Below are 23,749 nucleotides of genomic sequence, written 5' to 3' on the forward strand. Positions count from 1 at the left end.
GCATTCCAGAACATTCTAGAACAAGACCAGGCATGCGGTGGCTTTAGGAGACTCTACTCTTTACATGAAATAGTATTTCAGGGGGAATGCAGCAGAGCCCAGAACTGGTGATGGAAATGTCACCACTGCCTGGCAGAGCTCACTCCCCTCTGCACTACAGACGCCCAGAGAAAAGCCTGGCGCAGACGCAGACTCAGGAAAGGGCTGCCGCTCCCCGAGCATGTTGTCGCTCCTCACCAGCCAACTAACTGTTAAGCCTTTGAAGTTTACCCTTCCAACTTCTTTTCATTGAAACATTTTGGGTAAAAAACTCTCTCAGCATGCCTATTTTTCAATGCCATGAATAGACAGCAGACAGATTTCTTCATGGAAGAGGGTCATTATGAACCTTTAAATATTCCAAACTAGGATACGGTTTCTTCTCCTTTTGTTTCTCTGACTCTCTTTTATGCTATTTCTTTGTGACCATGTCTCCCCTTACTTGGCTCTAGACCCTCTATCCATCCAGCGGTTTTAGGCTAATAAATGAAATCATGTGTAGAAAGCAATTAGACTGGGAACCTATGAACTTGAGTCTCAGTACTTGGGTTGCTGTGGCCTGTGTGGCCACAGGACAGTTACTTAACCTCTCTACGCATCAGATCCTGCATCTTTAAAATGAGGTGGTTACCAGATGAAACTTAGGGATACTTTGAGTTGTGGTGGCCTACAGAACGGCACAGAAGGGTCCAGACATGATTTGGCCACAACAGAGTCTGGGAATATAACCTCACAGTGGCACCAAGAGGCAGAGGCAGCCAAACGTTTTATGCAGATGAAAGTTGTGACTTGGGAAGGTCTCAGTAGCAAATGCAGCAAGAATTCCTGGTGCCTGGGTCCTTCCCGGCCCAGAGACACAGGTGGAGGGGGTCTGTACAAGGGGTAGCCCTGGAAGAGCAAGAGATGCAGATAGAGATCCAGACCCAGGCTCAGGCCCTGCATGGACCTGGTGGCACAGGATCGGCCTGCGATGTGACGCTGTCTCTGAGCCAGCTCTCCAGCGACTTGGAGCTGGCAGAGCCCCCTGACCATCAGAGTGGAAGTGGAGGAAGATCCTGGGGGCCTTAATCCAGCTCCCCTGAAACAACATCGAGGGCGCCGCCCGCCCGCCCGCAGGAATGGCTGCTAGGCTGAGAGCAAGAATTCAGACTCAGGAAGAATGAGAGGAGGGTCTTAAGAGGGTCAAAGAAACAGCTCCAAATCCCGTCAGTGAGAAAGCAGGATTATAGGTCAAAGGTCTCTCCCTCAGACATTCCAGGGCCTTTGATGGGACCCTCTGGCAGCCACAGGGTGAGGAGCCACCGGCTCAGCAGACTAACTAAACCTGACATGTTTACTGAAGGCTCCTGGCAGGATGAGCTCTAAAGTGGTTTCAGACAAAACCAACAGGGTTGAGGGCTTAGGATGGCGATAATAAAACACAGGGACCCAAGTGCCCCATGGCGCCCGGACTCCACGGAGCAGGCGGCTAATTCTCTGGAATGTCTGCACTCAATTCCGTTCTTCCTGGGAGAAGAAACCCCACGGCATTTCACGTGGGAGGGACTGCGGGGCTCACCTGCATCCCGTTTAACTTATAAATACTTATCCCATAGTGCCTGGTGGTGTCTCTTTTGCTAGTGTTTCTTTATAAAAAGTAGATAATGTCTAAAAAGGGTTTTCCCCTAGACAGAGGTGGTGGGTAGGAACCCTAATTCGAAGTAATAAGGCCCCTGCTAAATCGCCCTCACAAACAGATAAATGTCAGCCGATCCCAGGGGTGTTTAGAACACCAGCACCCGGGTCATAAAAATCATCTCTAATGCTATTGTCTGAGGAAGGCCAGCAATAAGATAAGCGACCCTGACGGAGAGACAGACAGACAAAACAAGACAAGGCGTGTGGCCCCGTCCCCCGTTGGTGCCAAGGTTGACCTTGCAGAAGCTAAATGACATTCAGCTGAAGAGTCTCCCCCACCGCCAACCCCTCATCGACTCCTGCACTGGAAGAACAACAAGCAAGGCTCTGCTTCTGACAGGGGAGAGCACAGGGAGGTGGGGGGGTGCATGCCAACGTGGAGGCTGAGCCCCAATCTCCAAGTGAGCCTCAAGGCTGTCCCTGGGGGCTGGGGCTCAGTGACAGAGACTTGCCCAGCCTGTGCAAGGCCCTGGGGTCCATGCCCAGCACTGCAAGGAGAAGGAGAAGCTGTCCCTGAAAAGTGCCACATGCTGAACAGAAACAGAGGGTCTGGAGACGGAGAAATCCCTGAACAACAGCCGGCAGGGACCCCCAAGGGCTGTCCCCTTTTCATTTCAGAGCTGGGGCACTCCTTCTAAATGTCCGGTGAACCCATCCTCCTTCTTCCCAGGTCATGGGACTCAATACTTCAGGAGGCAAATGCATTCTAGATCCAAATGCACCGATTAGGATCGCTATTGCTATTACTAATTTAACATCAGCAACAAAGCTTTGCACTACTACAGGTGGTTAAGGATGAGCGCGGGATACGTATTCACAAAGGTCTTTGGGCTGGCCAAAAACAAGGCGTGTAGGATGGTCTCTAGAGACTTCTCCACGACATCAGAGTAAGAGTTCAGGACATGCCAGATGAATGTGATTCTGCGTGAATAACAAAGATCTTATGGTTTTTGTAATTCATAGTTTGGAACTGTGAGTCCAAGGTTTTCCCTAGCCCCAGATCCAGCTCTTTGAGGTCCTTAGCCATGCCATTTTAGGTCCTCAGCTGTGCCATTTGCAAGGTTAATTTACTGAGCACGTTTCACACAGTGACCCGAGAGGCAGCTATGTGATGTCACCCAAGGCCTGCAATAGGCCCCTCAAGGTGAGCACCTGACGTCTCCTTCTTTAGTGCAACCTCCACAGCGACTGTCCCCATGCCCACCCGTCTCTCTCTCACCCAACACAAACTCACACTCACACACCAAGTCCCACCCAGCACAAGCCCTGGCACACTGCAGGCTTTCTGCTTCAGTCAGTTGATTCACTGCTGCTTTCATCCACGGCCCCCCCACCGCCCCCCCACCCCCGCCTAGGAGGCGTCTCACGCTGGGGTTGCTGCGGGGTTGCTGCTCACGTGAAAATGTGCCACTACAGAAACACAACCATTTTGTTTCCCGGATAGCTAAGCAAACCCTAGAGTCACCCAGGCCTAAAGATATGTATTTATTTATTCTTGGCACATAATAAATTTGTAAGGGTCTCTTCTTGGCTTTTGAAAGTTTGTAGAGGGCTCTTGAGCCTGCAGTAACAAGGAGAAACTATCTGGATTGTTTGGCAAAGACACAACACGAAGAGAAAAAAAAAAAAACATACATGTAGCAGAGGGCCACTGCATGCTAAAATTCCCTGCTTATCAAAGCAGAACTGTCAAACCCTCCAATAAGGGAATAAGCGCACCATTTCAGAACCGTCCAGCACAGCCCTCTCCCTTTCCCCTATCAATCCAATCAACCATTTCATTCCTGCAACTTTATAGCTGAAGCGTATCTCAGCGTTAGCCCAGCAAGAACTCGTGTGCGACTCTCTTCAGCTCTTTGCTGCTAGACTCTCCACGTACACGGGGCACAAGAGGGGCTCCACGTTCTGTCGCTAATACTAATGCACAACAGAAACTCAGCAGAGAAGAAGGCGCGTCTCCTACCTTCCAGGGAGGAGAGCTGCTGCTCGGCCTCCAGGTAGAGCTGGGAGAAGACGGGCCGGGGCACCAGGTTGTTGGAGCGCAGGGAGGCCTCGATGGAGTTGTGCAGGACCTCCTCGAACCGCGTGGCCTTCAGCTGCCCGGCGTAGGAGTTCCCCATCTTCTAAAGAGAGGAAGGAGTCTTCGGGTTAGAACGGCATTTCGGTTTCAGTGAGAAAGGCCGACTCTACACGAAGCCCAGGGTAGGTGGCCAGGCCCTGTGGCCTCTGCTCAGCAGAGACCCGAGAGGGCGGCTCTCCCAGGTCATCCACTGCCGGCAATTACAGGAAGCTATAAAGTAATGGCTTTCTCTAATTTAGCACTCCCGGAGCCTGGCACCCTAGACTACTCCCCCAGAAACTGCCCCTAGCCATCCCCACCTTTCCCAGAGACCAGACCCTGCCCTTAGCAGACCCAGGACAAACAGTGTTTCATTTTCCATGACCTGACCAAGAATGGCCCTTGGGCACTTTGCATAGGTGACCCCATCCCCACATCCTAGGGTGACAGGAGCCAGTCCCCACCTTCTCCAGAAGTGGGTTGGACGAAGCTCCATCATCACTGTTTTTAGTAAAAGCCTAATTATTCATGCTCCTCCTTTAAAAATGTTTTTTTGAGTTTATTAGATGTTTCCATGCTACAAGTCGTACAGAATCACACCTGGAAACCTAGAAGACCTCCAAAGAGGGTAAGAAAATCACGGCTGTTTCCATCCCCCAAGATGACCGCTCTGATTTTTTTTCTGTAGCAGCTTAAATGAGATAAAATTCACCTACCAAAGTACACACTCAGTGGTCTTCAGTAAATTCTCCGTGTCACACAAGTACAATTTTAGAATATTTTATCACCTGACAAAGAAACCCCGCTGTCACTCCCCAGCCCCTCCAGCCCCACACAACAATCACGTTCTGGACAAAATGGCATTGTGCAGGTGAGGCTCTTGACTGGCTTCTTGCACTGAGGACAGCGCTTCCAAGACGGTCTGCGATGCGCAAGAGTGAGACCGCACTCCCTGAGCGTCTCTGTTGTTGGCTTTTGATTTTGCTTTGGGTTTTTTGTAGCACTGAACGGAACCTGGGGCCAGGAACAGGCAAGGCCAGGGCTCCACCACAAAGCCCTGCTCCCAGCCCCTCCACTGCCAGGTTTCAGGGCATCGTCACCGAACCTGAGGGGGGAGGGGATGGGTCCCGTTCAGAGTGACAACCATGCTGTGCTCGTATTGATTATTATCACTCCACCTCTGAAAAATGCTTTTGAAACAACCTTAAGGCTGTGTGACATTCCGCTGAGCAAGACTGCTGAGGTGTGCTCAGACGTTTCATACAGACTATTAAATTTCTGCTTTTAATCCTCCCTAAGAACGGCCATTTAAATGACGATACCTTCCTCATGCCATTTATTGTCTATTTCATTAAATTTAAGCTTTCATCATCTCTATTCCCCTGGGTTCCGGTTTTTGTACTTTTTGCAAGCTTTTTAGAGCATTTCTTTGTCATGTCCTTACTTTCCATCTATCCCTCAGCAAGGGAGACCCTGCTGCACCTTCTGCCACACCTGGTCTCCAGGCCCCGCTCCTGCGACAGCACGTGCGTGCGGTTGGTACAAAGGGTTCTTTTCATTTCTCCCCAGCTTGTGATCTCCTTTTTGGTCCCCTCCCTCTTTGATCCAGTAGTTATCTGACAATGAGTGGGTTTTTTTGTTGGTTTGTTTGGTTTGTTTGGTTTTGGTACCAGGGATTGAACCCAGGGTCGCTTAACCACTGAGCCACAATAGAGTCTTGCTAAGTTGCAGAGGCTGGCTTTGAACTTGTGATCCTCCTGCCCTAGCCTCCCAAGTGTGGGACTACAGGTGTGTGGACACCCGGCTTTGAGTATTTAATTTTTAAATAATGAAGACTTTGGTGGGGGGCTCAGTCTGATATAATTTTTTCTCTTTTTATTAAGTTATAATCAAGACTAACTTGATTATAGTAACTACACTTTTAAAACTCATTAACAGGGTCCTTTTTGAAACTGATACCTAATGGAGCTTTACAAATAGATTACAGACATTTGAAAAAAATTTATTAATGCTCTTCACGGGACAAAGGAAGATATGTGAGATCATTCAGTTCTTCTACATCCGTGTGTATTTCCTATCCGCTGTACTCTTCATTTTTAAAGTAGCTTTTGACTTGCCAAACAGTGCAGGGTGCCTGGGCTACTGCAGTGTGGGTCAGGGGAGGCCTGTGCCAGCTAGGGGGCTGCTTCCAGCCAGGCAAAGTCTCACGCGTCTCATCAACTCAAGAAGAAACAATAAATAAATTCTCCTTCTCCTCGTGCCAACAGGGAGCAGAGCTGTTTCAAGATGTCACCCAGGGTGCCCCAAGGAGCTCTGGCAACCCCTATCCCCACCCCCACCCCGTGGGGGAAGGGAACTGGAGTGGTCACCGTCATTTTCTCTGTATTGTAAGGAATTCAGCCTCTTTTCTCCCAACTAACAGCCAACGGAAACCATTAACCACTTCCTGCTTGTGGCAATAATTCCTGCCCCAGGGCCCCTCAGCCAGCTCTGCTTACAGCAGGGAAATGAGCTGTTGGGAGGATTGCTCCAGGAATTAGCCCAACAAAGAGAAAGTGCTCCTGAGCCTGGAGGAGGTCAGCGCTGTGACCAGAGGCCCCGTCAGAAGCAGCTGCAGCTGTCTGCCAGTTTCCTTGATCTATCACCTACTTCCAGACACTCTGAGGGGCTCCCAGCCACATGGGGGGACACATGCAGGATGCTCAATTCAATTAATATCACAACAGTCTCCTGCTCTGAAGCATCCTTGTCGGAAGAGTGTCAGGCACACGGGCTCCTCCTGGGATCCTTGCCAAGGAGCCTGGAATCCAGGCCCCGGCTGAAAGCGCATGGTCAGGGCTGCAGACCTACCTGCCAAGGCCCTGAAGGCTCGCCTGACAGAGATGGCCACCCAGAGCCCAGAGGAGTCCACTAGAGCACACCAGTGCCCGAGGCAGATGATAGGTAGGAAAGGGGAGGAGAGCCAAGCCAGGGCCCGGGAGGGGACCCTGGGAGCCATCTAGCGAGGGTGGATCCAGCCCTGCAAGCACAGGCCTGGAGGAATCTTACTGGAAGAAAGGAGGAGGGAGGGAGGGTGGGGATGCACAAGCCAAAGGACAACAGCAGAGGACACTTTCACCTTCAGAAAGATGGAAGTCCCTCCTGCAGCCTTCTACAAACAGTGTGGCCATAGTGCCCCAAGTGGCACCGGGGCAGAAGAGGTGCACGCTGCTCCCCGCGGACCTTACGACCACAGAGTCTCCCTGGTGCGCTCAAGGGGAGGAGCACGGAGGGTGGCATTGACTGCTGGGCCCTGGCTGTCATTCCCGACACACCAAGCAGAGCAGGAGCCTCCCACACCCACGGCCAGTGCCTGACTCACAGACAGGACCCGACCACAAGGCCAGCCTGCTCGGCGAGGAAGGGCGGGGCCGGGAAGGCCAGGAGGGCGGAGGTAGAAGCACACCAGACCCTCGGCCTGCCAGGATCCGCACTGGCCCCACAGGGAGCTGAAGGCCCAGACAGAGAAGAGCCTGGTTCAGAGCCAACCCTGAACCCCTGAAGACAGCGCCTGTGAGAGGCCTCCCCGGCCAATCTCCCCCGTGCCCAGGTCCCACCACTCGACCTGGCCCTCTGTGAGCTGCCCTAGGACTTCTTCTACCCTTGACACCTGTCCCCAGGACCTGCATTCCAAGGCAGAACCTGCTCCTCCCAGTCCAGGTACAGGGCCACCTTCAATCGCAGGATCAGAGCCCTGCCCAGCCCAGCAGAGACCACAGCACGGCACAGCCTCACCCAACGCCCAGAAGCCTGGCCCAGGCCATGTGCTTTTCTCCCCGGGCCTCAGTGTTCTTGGCTACAGAATGGGCCCTTAGAGGACAGGCGGGTTGTCACGGAGACTGGACAGTGTGTGGAAGTGCCCGGCACAGCACCGGGCAGTCCACGTGTGACATGGACTTCTGGCTGAGTTCAATCATTCACTGGAAAAAATAAGAATCTCAGATCATAAGTGACAAGGGACAAAAGTGCCAGGTGCATACATGCTACCACTGAGCGGGGCAAGAAGTCAGCAAGACCTCAGGCCACCAGAGGAGCTGGTACTTGGAGCAGGTGAGTAAGGACAACGAGGATATTTTAGGGAAAATTCTGAGGCTTGCAGGTGAGAAAGGGACCAGACAGCCCAAAGGCATGAAGCTCCAAGGGAACAGACACACTCTAAGAAGTGAGGCCACCTGAGCAGCAGAAGTGGCTGACAAGATGGCACAGGGACAGGGTCATGAAAACACACCCCAGGGGGAAAATCAGGCATTGCTTTTAACAGGCAACACAGAGCCCTGAGCTGCGGAGCCAGCGATGGCAGCGATGACCATCCTGCTGTTGGCAGTCCACCCGACAGAGGTGTTTGGAGTAAAGCGGTTGCTTGATTTTAAGAGCGCGGCATGAAGGGAGGCTGAGATAGGAGGATCACAAGTTCAAAGCCAGCTTCAGCAACTTAGTGAAGCCCTAAGCAACTCAGTGAGACCCTGTCTCTAAATAAAATACAAAAAAAGGGCTCAGTGGGTAAGCAACCCTGGGTTCAATGCCCGGTTACTCCCCCAACAACAACAACAAAAAGATGTAGGAAAGTTACTTGGATCTCCCTGCGTGGGAAGCAGCTGGTTGGCTGAGGGGCCTCCCAGGAGTGTCCAGATGAGGGTCTTTTTCACCAAATCAACCTTGTCGGCCCTGTGTCAGCTCAAATCCCAGGAGCATGCTTCACCCCCACAGGCCCTCTGGACCCCATTAGCACCTGCAGACTCAACCAGATGGGGCAGGCTGGCCCAGGTGGATTCAAGTCACAAAGGTGACCCGGATGGCTGGGACATCCAGCCCAAGTCATCCTCTCCCCATGGTGCCTATAAACCAAACTGCAAATCAGATCTTTAGGTTGCCTTGGAGCCTGAAGGAAGATGGAGAGTGATCCGAGGTGGGGACAGACACAGGTGTTCTCTCCGCACTCCCTCCCAATCTGCCCGGAAAGGACAGTGCAGGGAAACACAGCAGTAAACACACTGAGACAAAGAGGCCAGAGAGAAGATCATTGCAGTGAACGTGCCAGCGGAATCTAGAGGGTGCAAAGCAGAGAGGCGAGGCGAGACTTTGAGAGTAAGAACTAAAGCCCAGGGGTCCTGAGAGGTCCCTCAGCCAGACCCTAGCTGGGGCAGTCTCAGGAAGTCAGGGCCACAGGGGAAAGGTGGGGCTGGAGAGGAGAGAGCCCTGCCCTCCCCCAACTCCGCCTGGTCCCTGCAGAAACCTGGAGGTCTTCCCAGGACAAACTAAACCAAAGAGAATCTGGACAAAGCTGACGAGATACAGGACAGGAATGGACTCCGAGTCCACACCCTGAATGAAAGAGTGCCTTCCTCCTGTTCCTGTTCCCCAAAACTCGGGCTTCTGGACAGGCAGACACTGGACACTGGAATCCCCCCTCCACGTAGGCTGGAGCTCTAGGAAGGACGTCCCCCAGCAGAAAGCCCGTTAACCCGGGTTCTGTGACGTGTCCCCCCACAGCAAAATGAGCTTTTCAGCTTCTCTTAGACTATAGAAACGGATCATTGATAGGTTCATAGAGATTTAAACAACAAGAAGAGGCAATTAGCAACTGCAGGAAAAAGAAGACCTTGTGTAAGAACTGAAAATTTAGTTCAGTACAGCGTCAGCTCTGCTGAGTGCTGATTCATCAGAAGGTCAGGGAAGGGGAAGGGGTGTGTGTATGTTTAAGCATGTGTGAGGTTGAGTGTGAGCAGGTGGGTTTATGTGTGTGTGTGTCTATTGGTGTGTTAACATTCGGGTGCACCTTGGTATTGGGTATGTCATTCAATGGTACAAACTTTTGCGGGGACACTTTATCACTGAGCCACATGCCCAGCCCTTTTTTCATTTTATTTTTAATTTTGAGGCAGGGTCTCGATAAGTTACTGAGGGTGGTCTCTTTTTTTTTCTTTTTATTATTATTATATTTTTTATTTGTTCTACTTAGTTGTACATGTCAGCAGAATGCATTTCAGTTCATTGCTGAGGCTGGCCTTGACCTTGCGATCCTCCTGCCTTACCTCCCAAGTCCCTGGGATGACAGGCATGAGCCACGGTGCACCTGGCTGATGGTACAATCTTGGCACAGGAAGAAAGACATGTAAGAAACCTAATTCCCATCTTGCTTCCCCCCCGAGAAGCATTCATACACATCAAAACTCGATGGCCCCTATTTTGTCCTGCTGCCTCTTTGTTATGCTGGGAGCCAAGAAAACCCTGCAATTATTCCAAGAAGGTTCTACCATATTCCCAGAACCACATGACAGAGCCTCTAAGGTCCCCATTACAGAGCTTAAGTATTACAGCTTCCTATCCAAAGTGAGCACAGATGAGCATCAAAACTTCTATTCATGTCGCTCTTATCTATTCACTGCCGTTATTTTTCAGTATATGCTGTATACTGTAAATAATATACCATGTGTGGCATGCATACAATTTATATATCAACAAATATGCTATACTTGTGTATCTTTTACATATATGTACATTTAGAGAGAGAAAGGCCCTAGATTGAATAGAAAAACAAGACGACCAATACTTAAATGTTTCTTATCTATTAAGTGCCATGACATTTTCTCCCAGCAGCCTTATGACCAAAGTATCATCTTCATTTTACAGATGAAGAGATAAAGTCTGGGACTTGAAGTCGGCTCATTGACACCAGGGCTTGACAAACTCTTCCCAGAAACCAAAGACAAGGAAGCATTGTTCAGCTGACTCCTTGATGCCAGTGTCACCCTGATGTCAAAACCAGACCTTTCAGCACCTCTGCAGATGTAGGTGCCTCTCATTGGCTGTCATGGCCCACGATCCTGGTGCTGCCATTTACAACCCAAATCTTTGGGGGTGTAGCTCAGACGGAGCGCTGGCCTACATGTGTGGGGCTCAGGTTTGATCCCCAGAACTGTATGTAAATAAATAAATAACAGCACTATTGTTCTTGTGTCTTTATTATTTTCTTCAGTAACAGAAACCTGAGGACATTTGAAGTAATCATCCAGATCATGGTTAGCATTCATCAGGACCGCTTTGTGCTGAGACCTTTCTTGTTACATTTGTCATTTTAGGTCATCTCTATCTCAGGTGGAGCTCTCATTTTACACAGGAGAAAGCACTCTGGGTGACATGAAGGGGCTGGCCCAAGTTATTTGCTCATCAACAGTAGAGTCCTGCCCCCAGAACTTCCTTTACCTTTGGACAATTTCAGGACATCCAAAGAGGAAGTGTGGGAGTCTTTGCTTCCAATGAAGCTGGTGATTTCAGAAAGGTGGTGGTGTGGGGTTTTTTTTTTTAATGATGTTTCCTTTTCTAACCATGTTTAAACTTTTGGTAAGTAAAAGGATCACCTCAGGTTATTTCTTAATGAGTTTTGCCAAAGCAGGGCTGCAACAAAATAAACCTCAGTACATGCAAAGCCACATTTAAAAGCACATCTCTAGCCAGGGACGAAACCCTGAGCATCCTAGAACTGCCACCTGCCGCAGCTGCAGAGGCCAGAGGAGCAAGCCAGCAGCCAGCAGCCAGCAGCCAGCAGCCAGGCCGTCTCCACCTGGCACGGCTGGGGCACCTGCACTATCGCTGGGCGGGGCTGTCGCTGGGGATGAGCCCAAGGGACTCAGGCAGACAGTCTCATCTTCTCTTGAATGGATTTTATTTCCTTTTCTTTGTTTTTAAAGAGTAGAATAGCAAAGGTTTGCCCAAGAAACAGAAAAATCCATTTGTCCAAAAGGGCTCCCCGGCACTGACTGGGAGCCGGAAGAGTCACGTGTGCCCAGCTCAAATCTGGGCCCTGATGGCTCTCCACTCCTGTCTCCTCTCCCTTTCCAGGGCCCCCTCTGCCCCCAGCAGCATGGAGCTCCGGAAGGCGCTAGAACTCACTTCCTGAGACCAGCTGGGCTCGGGGTGCTCAGGGGCTCCTGGCTTGTGGATTTGCTCATGAACAATCAAATCATATCCTCCCTGTATCTCTCTCCCTGGGTCAGGCCTGGCCCCTCCCAGCCCCAGTGCCACTCAGCTCACAGGTGATCATTAATACCCCTCCCAAGGTCCAGGAGCACGCGTGGTCGACTCAGCCCCATGCACAGGGCCAGTGAGGTCTGTGATGTGCTGGAGACACATTGCTCTGCAGTTCTGTCCCAACGTCCAGTTAGATCAAACCAGAAGGGCTCACTGAGAGGGTCTAGTCCCATACGCATAAGATAATAAATTTAGTATCGCTGGACTTAACCAACTTCAAAAATCTTTTCACTTGGGCTGTGCAAAGTGGTCATTGTCTGTCTGCTATGAGGATGAAAGCATATCTTTGAAATAAAATCTCCGAAAGTTGGATCCATGGATATTTCTCTCAAAGTGTGTGACTTTGGGCAAGTTACCTAACCCCTCTGAACCTGTATTTCCCCCTCTGTGAAATGAGGATAAAAAGAACTACTTTGGGATGAAATGAATAAACAATTTAGGGCAATTAAATATAGTAGATGTTAATAAGTTCCAGAATCCTCTTTGAAATTGGAATTAACTGCTCATAATGCTTTTTTTTTTTTTTCCAGTGTTGAAGGTCAAACCTGGGGGCTGATGCTGGCTAAGGAAGAGCTCTACCACTGAGCTACACCCCAAGCCCTCGTAATTACTAATTTTTAGATGCTGATCACAGACTTCATATACGTCTTAACCTGGACTTGATTTGATTAATCTTCATGCTGTGCTCCAGGGGAAATAATGAACTTCGGCTTCTGTGGGAGAACGCAATTGAAAGCTGCCTCTCCAAGTACCTCACTCACCCCCTCCTCCCTCCCTAAGCAAACCCGAGGCTCCTTGACCGCAGGACTAGCCTCACCGCCGCTTCATATCCCATGGACAGGAACTCCAGGCCCCAGAATATAATGTCACTTGGGAGAGGAGGCGTGTGAGTAGGTGACGGCGAGTCCAGGTGTCCTCCTGTCCAGAAGCTCCCAGATCCAGACCCCAGAGCCCCAGGTGAACTGAGCACACTCTGTGGCTGTGACTTAGCAGGAGTCACCCCTGCCCCAGCCAGACACCTGTTAGCTGACAACCCCCGCATCACCTGGGGTCTCCTCGCTGCTCTGTCAGAGGGGAGCTTTCCTGGGGCACGGAATACAGACACGGCTGCTCCTCTGGGCCAGAATCCATGGCTCCCTCTCCTCCTCCCCCTGTCCCCAGAACTTCCTTTACACTTCCCCGTGACCTGGGTTTGAGGTCTGTCTACCAGCTCCCCTGGGGACCAGCTGCAGGACACAGCAGCAGAGTGCCCCCATCCCTGGGCCGAGGACAGCTTCCCAGGTTCCCGCTCAGGCTCCTAGGACACCGAGGCTGGCCATGAGGACATCAGGGCCAAGTTCAGGTGGCGGGATCAGCCCAAGCCACACAGGCAACGCCTGGCCCCGCTACACCTGCTCTTCAGAGAAGCAGAGAACCTTCTTATGGGATCAGGGTTGTTGTTGTTGTTGTTGTTTTTAATATTTTTAGTTGTAGATGGACACAACACCTTTATCTTATTTATTTATTTTTATGTGGCGCTGAGGATTGAACCCACTGCCTCCCACGTACTAGGCAAGTGCTCTACCACTAAGCTACAGCCCCAGCCCAATGGGATCAGGGTTTTGCCCTAAAGTCCAATACTTACACCACAGCAGTTGGGCAGGTGGCAGCTGTGGGGGGGTGGGCACAGCAAGGAGGCTCCCAGGAAGGCCTCAAGGAAGAGCTCTGAGGAAAGGGCGGCCCAGAGAGAAGGGGCCCTGGGCACGCAGGCGGAACCAGGGCAACACCCCACTGTGTGGCTTTGGAGCCTGGGGCGGGGGGAGCACACGCAGGGGGCCTGCCAGTTCAGAGGACGCCCCTAGAACCAGCCCCTGGAGCCACAGGACGACTTGGGCTTGGGGGGACGGTACAGGAGAGATTGCTCAGGCACCCCAGGGAGACTCAAGGACACCAAGACTGCCCCTGTGGGGACAGAGGACCCGGTGGACCGGGTGGCTTCCAGCTTTGGAGACAGGGGGAAGTTGGTGGTGCTCTCCAGTGGAGGGGAGGCGGTGGCCAGGCCTTCCCAGTGAGTCCTCCCATGCCCACCCGCCTCTGCCCTCGCAGGGGCTGCTGAGCCTCTGACAAAACCCCATGGGCAGGCCCTGCCCACTGTCACCTCACCCTCCCTTTGGAGTCAGGCCCTCAGGGGAGACACCCGTCCAGGCTTCCTGCCTGCTGGCCTCGTCCCCTTGCTCCCCACCTGGCTGTCCCTGCTCTGACTCCTGCCACCACACACCTCACACCCTCCCACCTCCATCTCCCAAGGGAGGCGGCCTCCCCCAGAACCCCGCCCCTCCGGGCCTTCCAGGGCAGTGTGTTGTGGGGGCAGACACTTCCCTGACCAGCAAGAGGGACAGCCCACACGCCAGCCACCACTGAGCCCTGCTCCTTCTTCCATCCTCCCTAAGACAAGAAGGGTAACGTTTCTGAGGGATCCAAAGTTTTGAAAATCAGAAACTCACACAGCACAGGGCTGGGGTTATGGCTCAGCAGTAGTGCACTCTCCTAGCGCGTGCAAGGCCCTGGGTTCGATCCTCAGCACCACATAAACATAAACAGGTAAAATAAAGGTATTTTATCCAACTACAACTAAAAAATAAAATGAAAATTTAAAAACATAGCACAGCCCTCCCAGGGCTCTGTCTCGTCCAGCACACTGCAGGCCCCTGGCTGGAGGGACAGCCTGGCGGGCGGCACCCCAGCAGCAGCCAGCCCAAATATATGACATGGCAATCAATGCCTTAAGCCTGGGAATGGCATCCTATAAACTCTTTGACTTCCCCCTGGCAGGAAACAGGGCATTCTGATGTCGATTGCTCTGCTTTCCCCTGAAGGAACTCATAAACCCCGTGGGAGCTGTTTAGGGAAGAAAGGTGGGGGAGGGTGACCCGGCTGCAGCTGCGCCCACGCACCCTTCCCTGCCCTGCGCAGGCAGCTGTGCACGGAATGTCAGTGAGTCTTCACAGAAGTCTTCTGGTGCTCTGGACCAGAACTACAAAGCCAGTCGCAGCGAGAACCGAAAGGGACCAAAGGGTGCAGAGTAAAGTCAGGGAGGAAGAAACTCCGGAAAGACCTGGCTCCAGGACCAGCGGAACAGCAGGTGGGACCTCCTCAGTCCATCCTGTATCATTTCACCTGCTGTGGCCTTGTGTCCACCTTCTGCAAAACCAATTATCTGCAGCCTCCTTCGAGACCATTTCAATCAGTGGAAAGGGCACAGATTCACTAAACAGAATTGCTTCTTTATATTGTCCCCTGCACCTTATCCAAAGCTAATGCTCGGAGGTTACTTTGCTCAACACAGACCAGTGCTGTCCTCACAAGTAAACTGGCCAACAGAACCCCTCCAAACGGGCAGCCAGTGCTCACTCCCAAGTCAAACAAACACACCACACCTTACAGAAAGCTGGTCATTTCAGGCAGCCAAGAGCAGGCGCAGCCCTGCGAAGGCCGAGAGTGGGGAGGCCCCCGCCTCCGGGGCGGCACCTTTGATCTGCAGAGAAGACGTGTGGGGTGTGCCTGGTGCCCTGCTGCAGGGCTGAGGAGCCCAGTAGGTCGGCCTGACACCATGGCTCCAGGGTCTACAAGGACACAAAAGAAAAAAAGAAACAATCCCCCTCCCCCCGCAAAAAAAAAAAAAAAACAAGAAAGAAAGAAAAAGAAATCGCAGAACTGCTCCAACTGGACCTCCATCTGCCCAGGCTCCTGCTGGGTCAGATGGCCAATGCCACAAGCCTACGTCTCAGGAGTGGAGTGTTCTCTGGGTCAGGGTGCACCCCGTGCAGGCACACAGCAATCTGTCTAAGCACTGGCAGTTCAACTGATGGTTTTTCAAAACGTGAAAGTTTTTGTACTCGAGTACAAAACCGCACACTCTTACTTAAAGAACAAGGGGTGACAAGAAACCTGCCGCTGCGCTCAGGAGGCGGGCAGCCAGCAGCTGGGTTGGCCTCCTGGGGCCACAGGCACTCAACTCTGCCCCTGCAGATACCACAACACGGAGACCCTCAGGACAACAGGGACCTCCTCGGTGAGAGTCACTGGGGGCATGTTTTAAACTTGCCTCATTTAAATTGTGTCTGGCACTGTGGAAATCCTGGAGGAAACACCTGCTCTATCCAGAGCTTTCTATACACTCCTGTTGCTGTGGGTGGACTCCCGCAAATCCCGGAATCCTGATGAAATCCTGACCCAAGGGAAAGAAAAGGAATCATGAAAGCCAACTCTATCTGTGGTATATATCTCTATTTGGGGTTTTTGTCTTCTTGCTAGGGTCTCTTATTTCTCTGCAAACGTGACTTTCAATGTCATCTACCTTTGGTAACAAGGTCTAAAGAGCTGGGTCGTTCTTGCTGGTGCCCCAGTTGACAGAGTGCCCGGCTGTTTCTGGGTGAAGTTCTCAGAAATACAAGGCACTTCGGGGTACACCTGATCCGGGGCTGACAGTGTCTTCCCAAGAAGGTTGATGGGGACCCCACCCAGCCCCTACTTTCACAGCAAGGGCAGGACAGCGCCCCCTGGTGTTTCTACAGGATCCCTGATGCCCTCTGCACTCCCCCACCAAACAAGAGCATGCCAAGTGGGTCAGGTCAGAGGAGGAAGGAGGGGCCAGGGAGGACATCTTGCACCCGAAGCCCCTGTGCCTTCTGCCACACAGAGCCCTGCTGGTCATGGAGGGACCCTGGGAGGTACAGAAATGCCCAAGAAGAAGGAATACCTGACACAGTCTGCACTGTCTACATACACAAGAGTTGTGTGCATGGAGGGTTTGTGAATGATGCAGATGTTCCTAGTCTAGAACGTTCCACAAGGAAAAGACTTAACAGTTATGGCTGCAATTGTATAATATGTCCTGTATTTTAAATTGTCACATATATACATACATATATAATAACACATTAGGGCATACACTATCATGTATGAATTGTAACAGAGTTTGAGCAGAAGGATTTTTAGGAGAATGGGCTCTGGACCCAGGTTTGAGTTTGAATGCTGACTTATCAGACGTTCAGTCTTAAGCAAGATACTTAATCTTTATGTGAGATTTCCCCGATCTGAAAAACAGGATAAAAATACCTGCTTCTCAGGGTCACTGTAAGGATTCAATGAATGATCGTGCATAGCATGTTAGAACTGTGCCCAGCACATATAGACTTACTACACACAACAGGCTCACAGTGACAATCATCCTTGTCAAGCTTTCAGCCTGTAAATAAGTAAATAAAACGTTAAAAGGGACTGGCAGGAAACGCCTGCAGCCATTGTCTCTAATTGAACAAATTCAAGGTCCTTTTATGCTTCCTTCACCTTTGCTATAATTTGCTAATGTTTTAAGTTGAATAAGTTGTCATCACTGTGAAAAGAAAGTCAGCAAAAAGGATCAGCCTTCCTTGGATGCACTGCAGAGGCTGTGCACTGTGTTTCCCGCACCCAGGCCCTGAGGAGGAGGGACCCCCTGGGCCAGTGCCAGCTCTGTCCAGGTGCTGTGGAGGCGACGCTCCTAATTAAAATCTGCAATTCCTTGTTCAATGGCCATAAATCTCCTTGCCGCAAGACCCTTTCTTCTACTCCATATCAAATGCTACTCTGCCCCTGGAGAAGCCCTATTCACACGCTGCTGACGCCCACAGGTACGGTCTCCAGCCATAGCCACGGTCTCCAGCCACAGCCAACACCAGTGTCTGAGACTGGCACGTTTCCTTTTTTGTTTTTTTATTTCTGACCACAAAGGCCAGAAGTGACACCATTCAAAAAAGCAGAAAAGCCTCGGCTTATCCAACAAAAAGTCCCAGAGACCATGCTAACCTCCATTAACAAATAAATATGTTTGGGCTTCCATCAAACTTGTCCCTGAGAGGTTTCCAGGACCCTGTGGGGTTCGACGCTTCACTGGCACACACTGCAAAGGCAGACAGATGCTGACCACTGACCAACACTTCCCGCTCTTCCCACGCTGTATTCCGTCTACTTAGGAAACCGTACTCTTCATTCACAGTACGAACTCCTACTCATCCTCCAAGACCCAGTTCAGGGTCCAGCATGGCTTCTACTGTGTGGTGGTCCCAGCATCCCCAAATTGAACTGAGCATTTCTTGGTCTCCATACTGTTCCCATGCAGGCTCTCACAGTGGGATCTCCCAAGAGCAGAGAACGTGAATGTGCACACCCCATCCCAGCCACAGTCCCAGGAGATCTGAAGTACTTAATCACAGCGGTTTTGTTTGGTTGGTTACCTTTGTTTTCATTTTAGCAGAGCTGGGTATCAAACCTAGGCCCAAGTGCATGCCAGATGGGCACTCTATCACCGAGCCCCATCCCCACCCTGATAAGAGTGAATTTGCAAGGCGGAGCTTGCCTTTTACAGCAAAAGAGAAAAAGCAAAGCCTGTGCGGTGGCGCACCTGTCATCCCAGCAGCTCGGAGGCTGAGGCAGGAAGACTGCCAGCTCACAGCCAGCCTCCGCAACTTAGCGAGGCCCTAAGCAATGGAGCTACAGCCTGTCCCAAAATGTAATAATTAAAAAGGACTGGGGATGTGTGAGGATATGGCTCAGTGGTAAAACACCTGGGTCCAATCCCCAATACCAAAAAAGAAAGGGAAAGAAAAGGGCTCAGAGCAACCTGAGGAGCCAACACGGGCACCACACACATCCAAACTTGGGCAGAACTTCCAAACCCTCAGAGCTAGTGGGCACAACCGGGAAGCTGGGAGGATAAAACCAGTAGTGAGCGGAGCTAACCGGATCATTCTGTGGCAACCCAAGAGCCCCCGTTTCCTCCTCTGGTTAAAGCTTTCCCTCAGCCCCTTCCCTTAATTTACTGGATTCCAGAAAATCAGAGCTAGAGGTCGCAGGGGACTCATTCAACTCGTAGGGTCAACAAATGCACTGCGTAGTGTCAGTTACCAAGGGCCACCTCCCTCTGGAAATGCGGTCTGACTGGGGGACTAACCGAAGGACCGTGGTGTGAACTCCTGGCCCACATGTACCTGACCCTCCTGAAACCTCCTGTGAAAGATGGTAAAGTTAATAAAAAAAAAAAAAGGTTGTAAAGGGAGGAGGTGTCTTAAGCCACAGCAACCAAGAACAGTGAAGGGAGGGCACCAGCAAAGGAGCGGCTCGGGTTTAATGAACTTCCAGAAGCCACATGAGAGAGGGAGGGGACCTGTGGCTGAAGGAGTGACGGGCGCAGCAGCAAGGTCCGCGCCAAGGGGAAGCAGCCGCAGCAGGACTAAAACAGGAAGTCTCAGGAACACCACTGACCCGGCCCAGGGCCCTCCACCTCCACCTGGGGCCACTCATCTCCATAGCAACCAGTCCCTGGGTGGGAACCAGGCTGGCTTTCAGAAGCCTCTGGAACACCGGTGGAGTCTGTCGTAAGCACCACGCTCCACCTGTGGACCCAAGCACCATCCGACCCTGTCTGCCTCGTTTCTAAGCGCACCCGACAACCCAAGGGTGACAACATCCAGAAGAACTGAAGAAGAGACTCCGAGCAGTCGGAGGGGGACGGGGTGCATAAAGAAGGAAACTCTAATCACTGTCCTCAGAGGGACCGGGCCACACTCCACTGCCCGCCCAGCCACTCACCGGGGGCTTTGGGAAATCCCAGAGGAGGAGCCCTTGGTAGAGAGCCGGCTCCTCTGGGTCACTGTGGAGGGACCTGTGGCTAGGCTGGGGACACGAAAGCCACCCACTTTCCACATGCAGTCAGTCCAGCTCCTAGACGCTCTATGACATCGGGCACCTGAACATGAGGTTCTGCTACAAGACTTGCTTTGATTTATGACTGAACAAATTGAACACCTCCCAAGCTTCCGGGTGCTTGGGAGTGCATGCCTCGGCAAGACGACCAAGGTGACTGCAGCAGAGGGGACCGGCTGAGCCCCACTAACCCCCACCGCACCCAGCCCCGTCACCACAGCCTCGTGTGGACGTAGGCACCTCTCACCATCTCCACATGTGCAAAGCCGTGCTGCCCCGATGAGGATTTTATCTCCTTTAAGATATGTCCCTAATGAAGTTTCTCAGTGCTGTGTCCCCAGCCCCTCATCCCCCTAAACCCCGTGGTTCTCAGAGCAGGACCTGCACCGTGCAGTGATTTCGGGGAGCACGTGTCAAGATGCAGCAGAACCAACTGTATTCCTTTGATCATCTAAAAATGTTCAGGAGTTCTGATCCTGGGGAGAAAACAAAAAGCCCGGCTCATGGACTCTGGTTTGGAAATATCCCCACCCCATCCCTGCCCCCCGCCAACTGCACCCCATCCTTCCTAATCGTGTGTCTGGGCACCCTGACGTTTCGTCTCCTGCTTGACTCTCTCCCTGCACTGACTCAGCTGGACCCCTCTGGGGAAGGACCAATTGTTGTGTTTTGTTGCTATAAAAAATTCTGCATATCACTTAGAGATTTTTCTCCTAATGGAAAATCCATTCTTGATGATTGTTTATGGGAAAAAAGTAGCAAAGTCTGGGGGACGCTGTGGAGATGGCCGTGCCTGGGTCCTATCACTGTTCACTGAGACTGGGTCCAGCCCCGGATTCTCTGAGCTCCAGCTTCCTCGGTCCTAAGTGGAGTTAGCAATGGCAACTTCAGAGGGGCTGTGTGGGGATTAAATAAGGTAAGGTAGTACCTAGTGGTGACTGGCACTTAATAAGTGAGGGTCCCCCCCATTTATCATTTTCCTTTTTGAGAACTAGGCTCTCTTACATGGTCATAGACATATTCCCTCATCTGTCTTATTTGAAATATCCTCCCCTCCCCATCTCTTGAATTCATAGCTTAAACACTGAAGGAAAAAAAAAAAGAGATAATTGAAAAGCCCAAAACTTCTTAGGACCAACTCTTCCGGTTCATATTGGCTAGTCTCTCCTTTGGTCTTTCTCTTCTATTAACTTAGAGGTGTCACTCATTCCTTCCTTCAGTCATTCATTCAACAAACATTTGTGGGTGCCTGGGATACAGCGGGGATAGATGCATCTTCACTTTCCAGAGCCTTGGTTTTCTCAGCAAGAGGAGGATTAAAATCTTTGTCACAGGTTGTTGAAAGGCTTTAAAAGCAACAGGACCATAAAGAATGTGTCACCATCGTAGGTGCTCAACAAAGAACAACGAAGAAGCCACAGCCTGCCACAGCAGGTCTGAAACCCTGTTACACAGGACTCCCTCTCTGCCCCCTGATGCACCTACAGCTCATCCTTAGAGGCATAAGACCTTTCCTCCTCCACAGCCAAACAGGCCTGGGCCAGGGTCCCGCAGCTGCAGAACAAGGAGGCTGATCATGACTGCGCAGGGGAAGAGTCACGGCTCGGCAGGTGTGACTCACCACCGTCAGCTGTGGTCCTCAGGAGAACTGCCGTTGGTTCTGGGTCAAAGTGACCCAGTTACACACTTTGTTTCACTGCTGTAGTTCATGCTGAATTTTAAAACAAAAACTAAAGGCTTAAGAAAAGATTGCCACTTGATAGCTTTGGCTCCAAGGACACTTTGAACCCTGCCCTTGGGAAGCCCCTGCCCTTTCACTTACCTGGACACAGCTGAACACAAACGCAGCTTCCTGCACATTCAACCCTGTCCCGAGAACCAGGGCACTGAGGGTACCCAGCACCCAGCACAGGTAAGTCCCCCAAGAGTGTCTACTCAGTGCTCCCAAAGGCAGGTTAACTTTCAAGCAGTAAGAAAAAAAGAGAATTAAGGACCCCAAACATCTGATCTTTCCTAATGCTCCAAAAAAATTTTTAACATTTCCCACCTTATTCTTGCTAGTGGTGACTCTTTGGCAAAGACAGTTTCTACACATTTAGTATGACATGTTCAAATGACAAATGTATGAAACAATAGAAAGCAGAGAAACAGGGCTGGAGATGTAGCTTGGTGGTAGAGCATTTGCCCAGCTGCACGAGCCATGGGTCGGCCCAGCACCATGAAGCAGAGAGAGTGAGACATGTACATATTAAGGAAAAAAAACAGAGAAAAATTTCACTCTCATCCTTAGCACCTAATCTAATTATATTTTTTTAAAAAAATACATAGAAAAAGACTTGAAGGAAACACATTAAAACGTTAATGATGGCTGTTTTATGAATAGAAAAATTTTTTTTCTTTCTAATCTTCTATATTTTCTATTTTTTTTTTAACCAAAGAATCACATTCAATTTTTAGAAACTGCTTTGGGGAAAATCATGACCATGACACTCTCTCAGGCTTGAGTCAGCTTCGAGGCAGAACAACGGGAAAGACGGGGAGGACTGGCGCTGGCGTTAGACACCTCGGCCGCTCCCCCGCAGGCAAGACCCTCACCTCTGTGCAGCTGCTGACCAGGCCAGCGCGCTCTCACCAGCCAGCAGCGCCAGCTCAGACTCACCCCGACTCTTCAGTGACAGCGCCGCAGGGGAACTGGGAACCTTCTGGGGCTCAAGCGTCCCCAGGGGCGGAACACTGCTGCACGAGCTGTCCCGCAGGTCAGGGCCTCCTGGCTGCAAGGACGTGAAGAAGCAGCTGGACACACCTGCCCACCTGGGTGACGGCACAGAGGGGCCAGTGGCCCTGCACACAGATTCTTGACCCAGCCTGGGGCCTCCTTCCTCCAGCCACTTCCCCGCGGAGGCCCACCCTCACTTCAACCCTTCTTCTAAAAACCTGGTGTACTGTCATGTACGACCACAGACTGGGACCCCGTGTTTGAATAAATAAGACATACCCTGTGTTTGCATAAATATGTCAAAAGATGCTCTACTGTCATGTCCAACTAAAAACAACAAATAATTAAACAAATAACCTGGTGTATTAAATCTGAGTAGATACAAGGGGATTTGGTAAACTATTTGTGTTACAAAGACTCCCCCCATGATGAATGCCGTGGTCCCCACCTGCAGCTTAGAACAAGCTCATCCTCGTGGTCTTTGAAAGCCCCTTCTACCCCACTGTCCCCTTGGGTGAAGGTATATTTAGCTCCATGTGTCCACTTGTCCTTGCTTTTCTTTTAACAACATTTTCAATTTAAATGTTACTTAATTTTTTTTTTAGTTGTAGTTGGACACAATACCTTAATTTTATTTATTTATTTTTATGTGGTGCTGAGGACGGAAACTAGGGTCTCCCTCGTTCCAGGCAAGCGCCTAGAACCCAGCCCAATGTTACTTAATCTTAACCTAAAGTTTAACATTGATTGAACTGAATTTTGTTTCCTATCTGGCAAAGATCAACTTTAGCATGTCCAGGAATCCCTTGGGAGTCTTATTAAAATGCAGATTCTGGTTCAGTAGGTCTGGGCTGAGCTAGAAATGTTGCATCTCTAACAAGCTACATTTTTTAAAAAATTATTTATTTATTTGTTCTAATTAGTTATACATGACAGCAGAATGCATTTTTCAGTTCATAGTACACAAATGGAGCACAATTTTCCATTTCTCTGGTTGTACACAAAGTCAAGTCACACCACTCGTTATCTTCATACATACACCTAGGGCAATGATGCCATCTCATTCATTCCACCATCTTTCTTACCCTATGCCCCATCCCTTCCCATCCCTCCCCTTTGCACTATCCAAAGTTTCTTCATTCCTCCCATGCTTCCCCCATCCCCATTATAGATTTGCATCCACTTATCAGAGAAAACATTCGGCCTTTGGTTTTTGGGAATTGGCTACCTTCACTTAGCATGATATTCTCCAACTCCATCCATTTACCTGCAAATGCCATTATTTTATTCTTTTAATGCTGAGCAATATTTCATTGTGTATATATGCCACATTTTCTTTATCCACTCATCTTTATCCATGCATCTAGGTTGGTACCACAATTTAGCTATTATGAAATTGTGCTGCTATAAACATTGATGTGGCTGCCTCACTGTAGTATGCTGATTTTTAAGTCCTTTGGGTATCAACC

General features: G+C 50.7%; 1 protein-coding gene and 2 long non-coding RNA genes across 13 annotated transcripts in view; 2 read left to right on the forward strand and 1 right to left on the reverse strand.

The window, feature by feature from the left end:
- Greb1 (growth regulating estrogen receptor binding 1) overlaps positions 1–23,749 on the reverse strand; it is a 121,945-nt gene that overhangs the window by 59,695 nt on the left and 38,501 nt on the right. For 3 of the 11 annotated variants that reach the window (XM_078029656.1, XM_078029652.1, XM_078029660.1), the window contains exons 1-2: positions 6,894–7,142; positions 3,680–3,839 (exon numbers count right to left, since the gene is read on the reverse strand). In XM_078029656.1, coding sequence (XP_077885782.1) covers positions 3,680–3,836 — 157 coding nt within the window. In that variant the 5' untranslated portion in view covers positions 3,837–3,839; positions 6,894–7,142. Of the gene's footprint in view, positions 1–3,679; positions 3,840–6,893; positions 7,144–23,749 lie in introns of those variants that run through there. The other 8 variants (XM_078029662.1, XM_078029661.1, XM_078029663.1 and 5 more) reach the window with 5 other exon arrangements.
- Positions 6,869–10,757, forward strand: LOC120884993 (uncharacterized). Its single transcript, XR_005727471.2, has 2 exons — positions 6,869–7,864; positions 10,445–10,757. It is a non-coding gene; the product is annotated as an uncharacterized LOC120884993 (long non-coding RNA).
- LOC144369623 (uncharacterized) lies at positions 21,267–22,562 on the forward strand. Its single transcript, XR_013429414.1, has 2 exons — positions 21,267–21,476; positions 22,022–22,562. It is a non-coding gene; the product is annotated as an uncharacterized LOC144369623 (long non-coding RNA).

Source organism: Ictidomys tridecemlineatus, chromosome 12 (assembly GCF_052094955.1).
Source record: "Ictidomys tridecemlineatus isolate mIctTri1 chromosome 12, mIctTri1.hap1, whole genome shotgun sequence".
In the NCBI taxonomy this organism is placed as follows: domain Eukaryota; kingdom Metazoa; phylum Chordata; class Mammalia; order Rodentia; family Sciuridae; genus Ictidomys; species Ictidomys tridecemlineatus.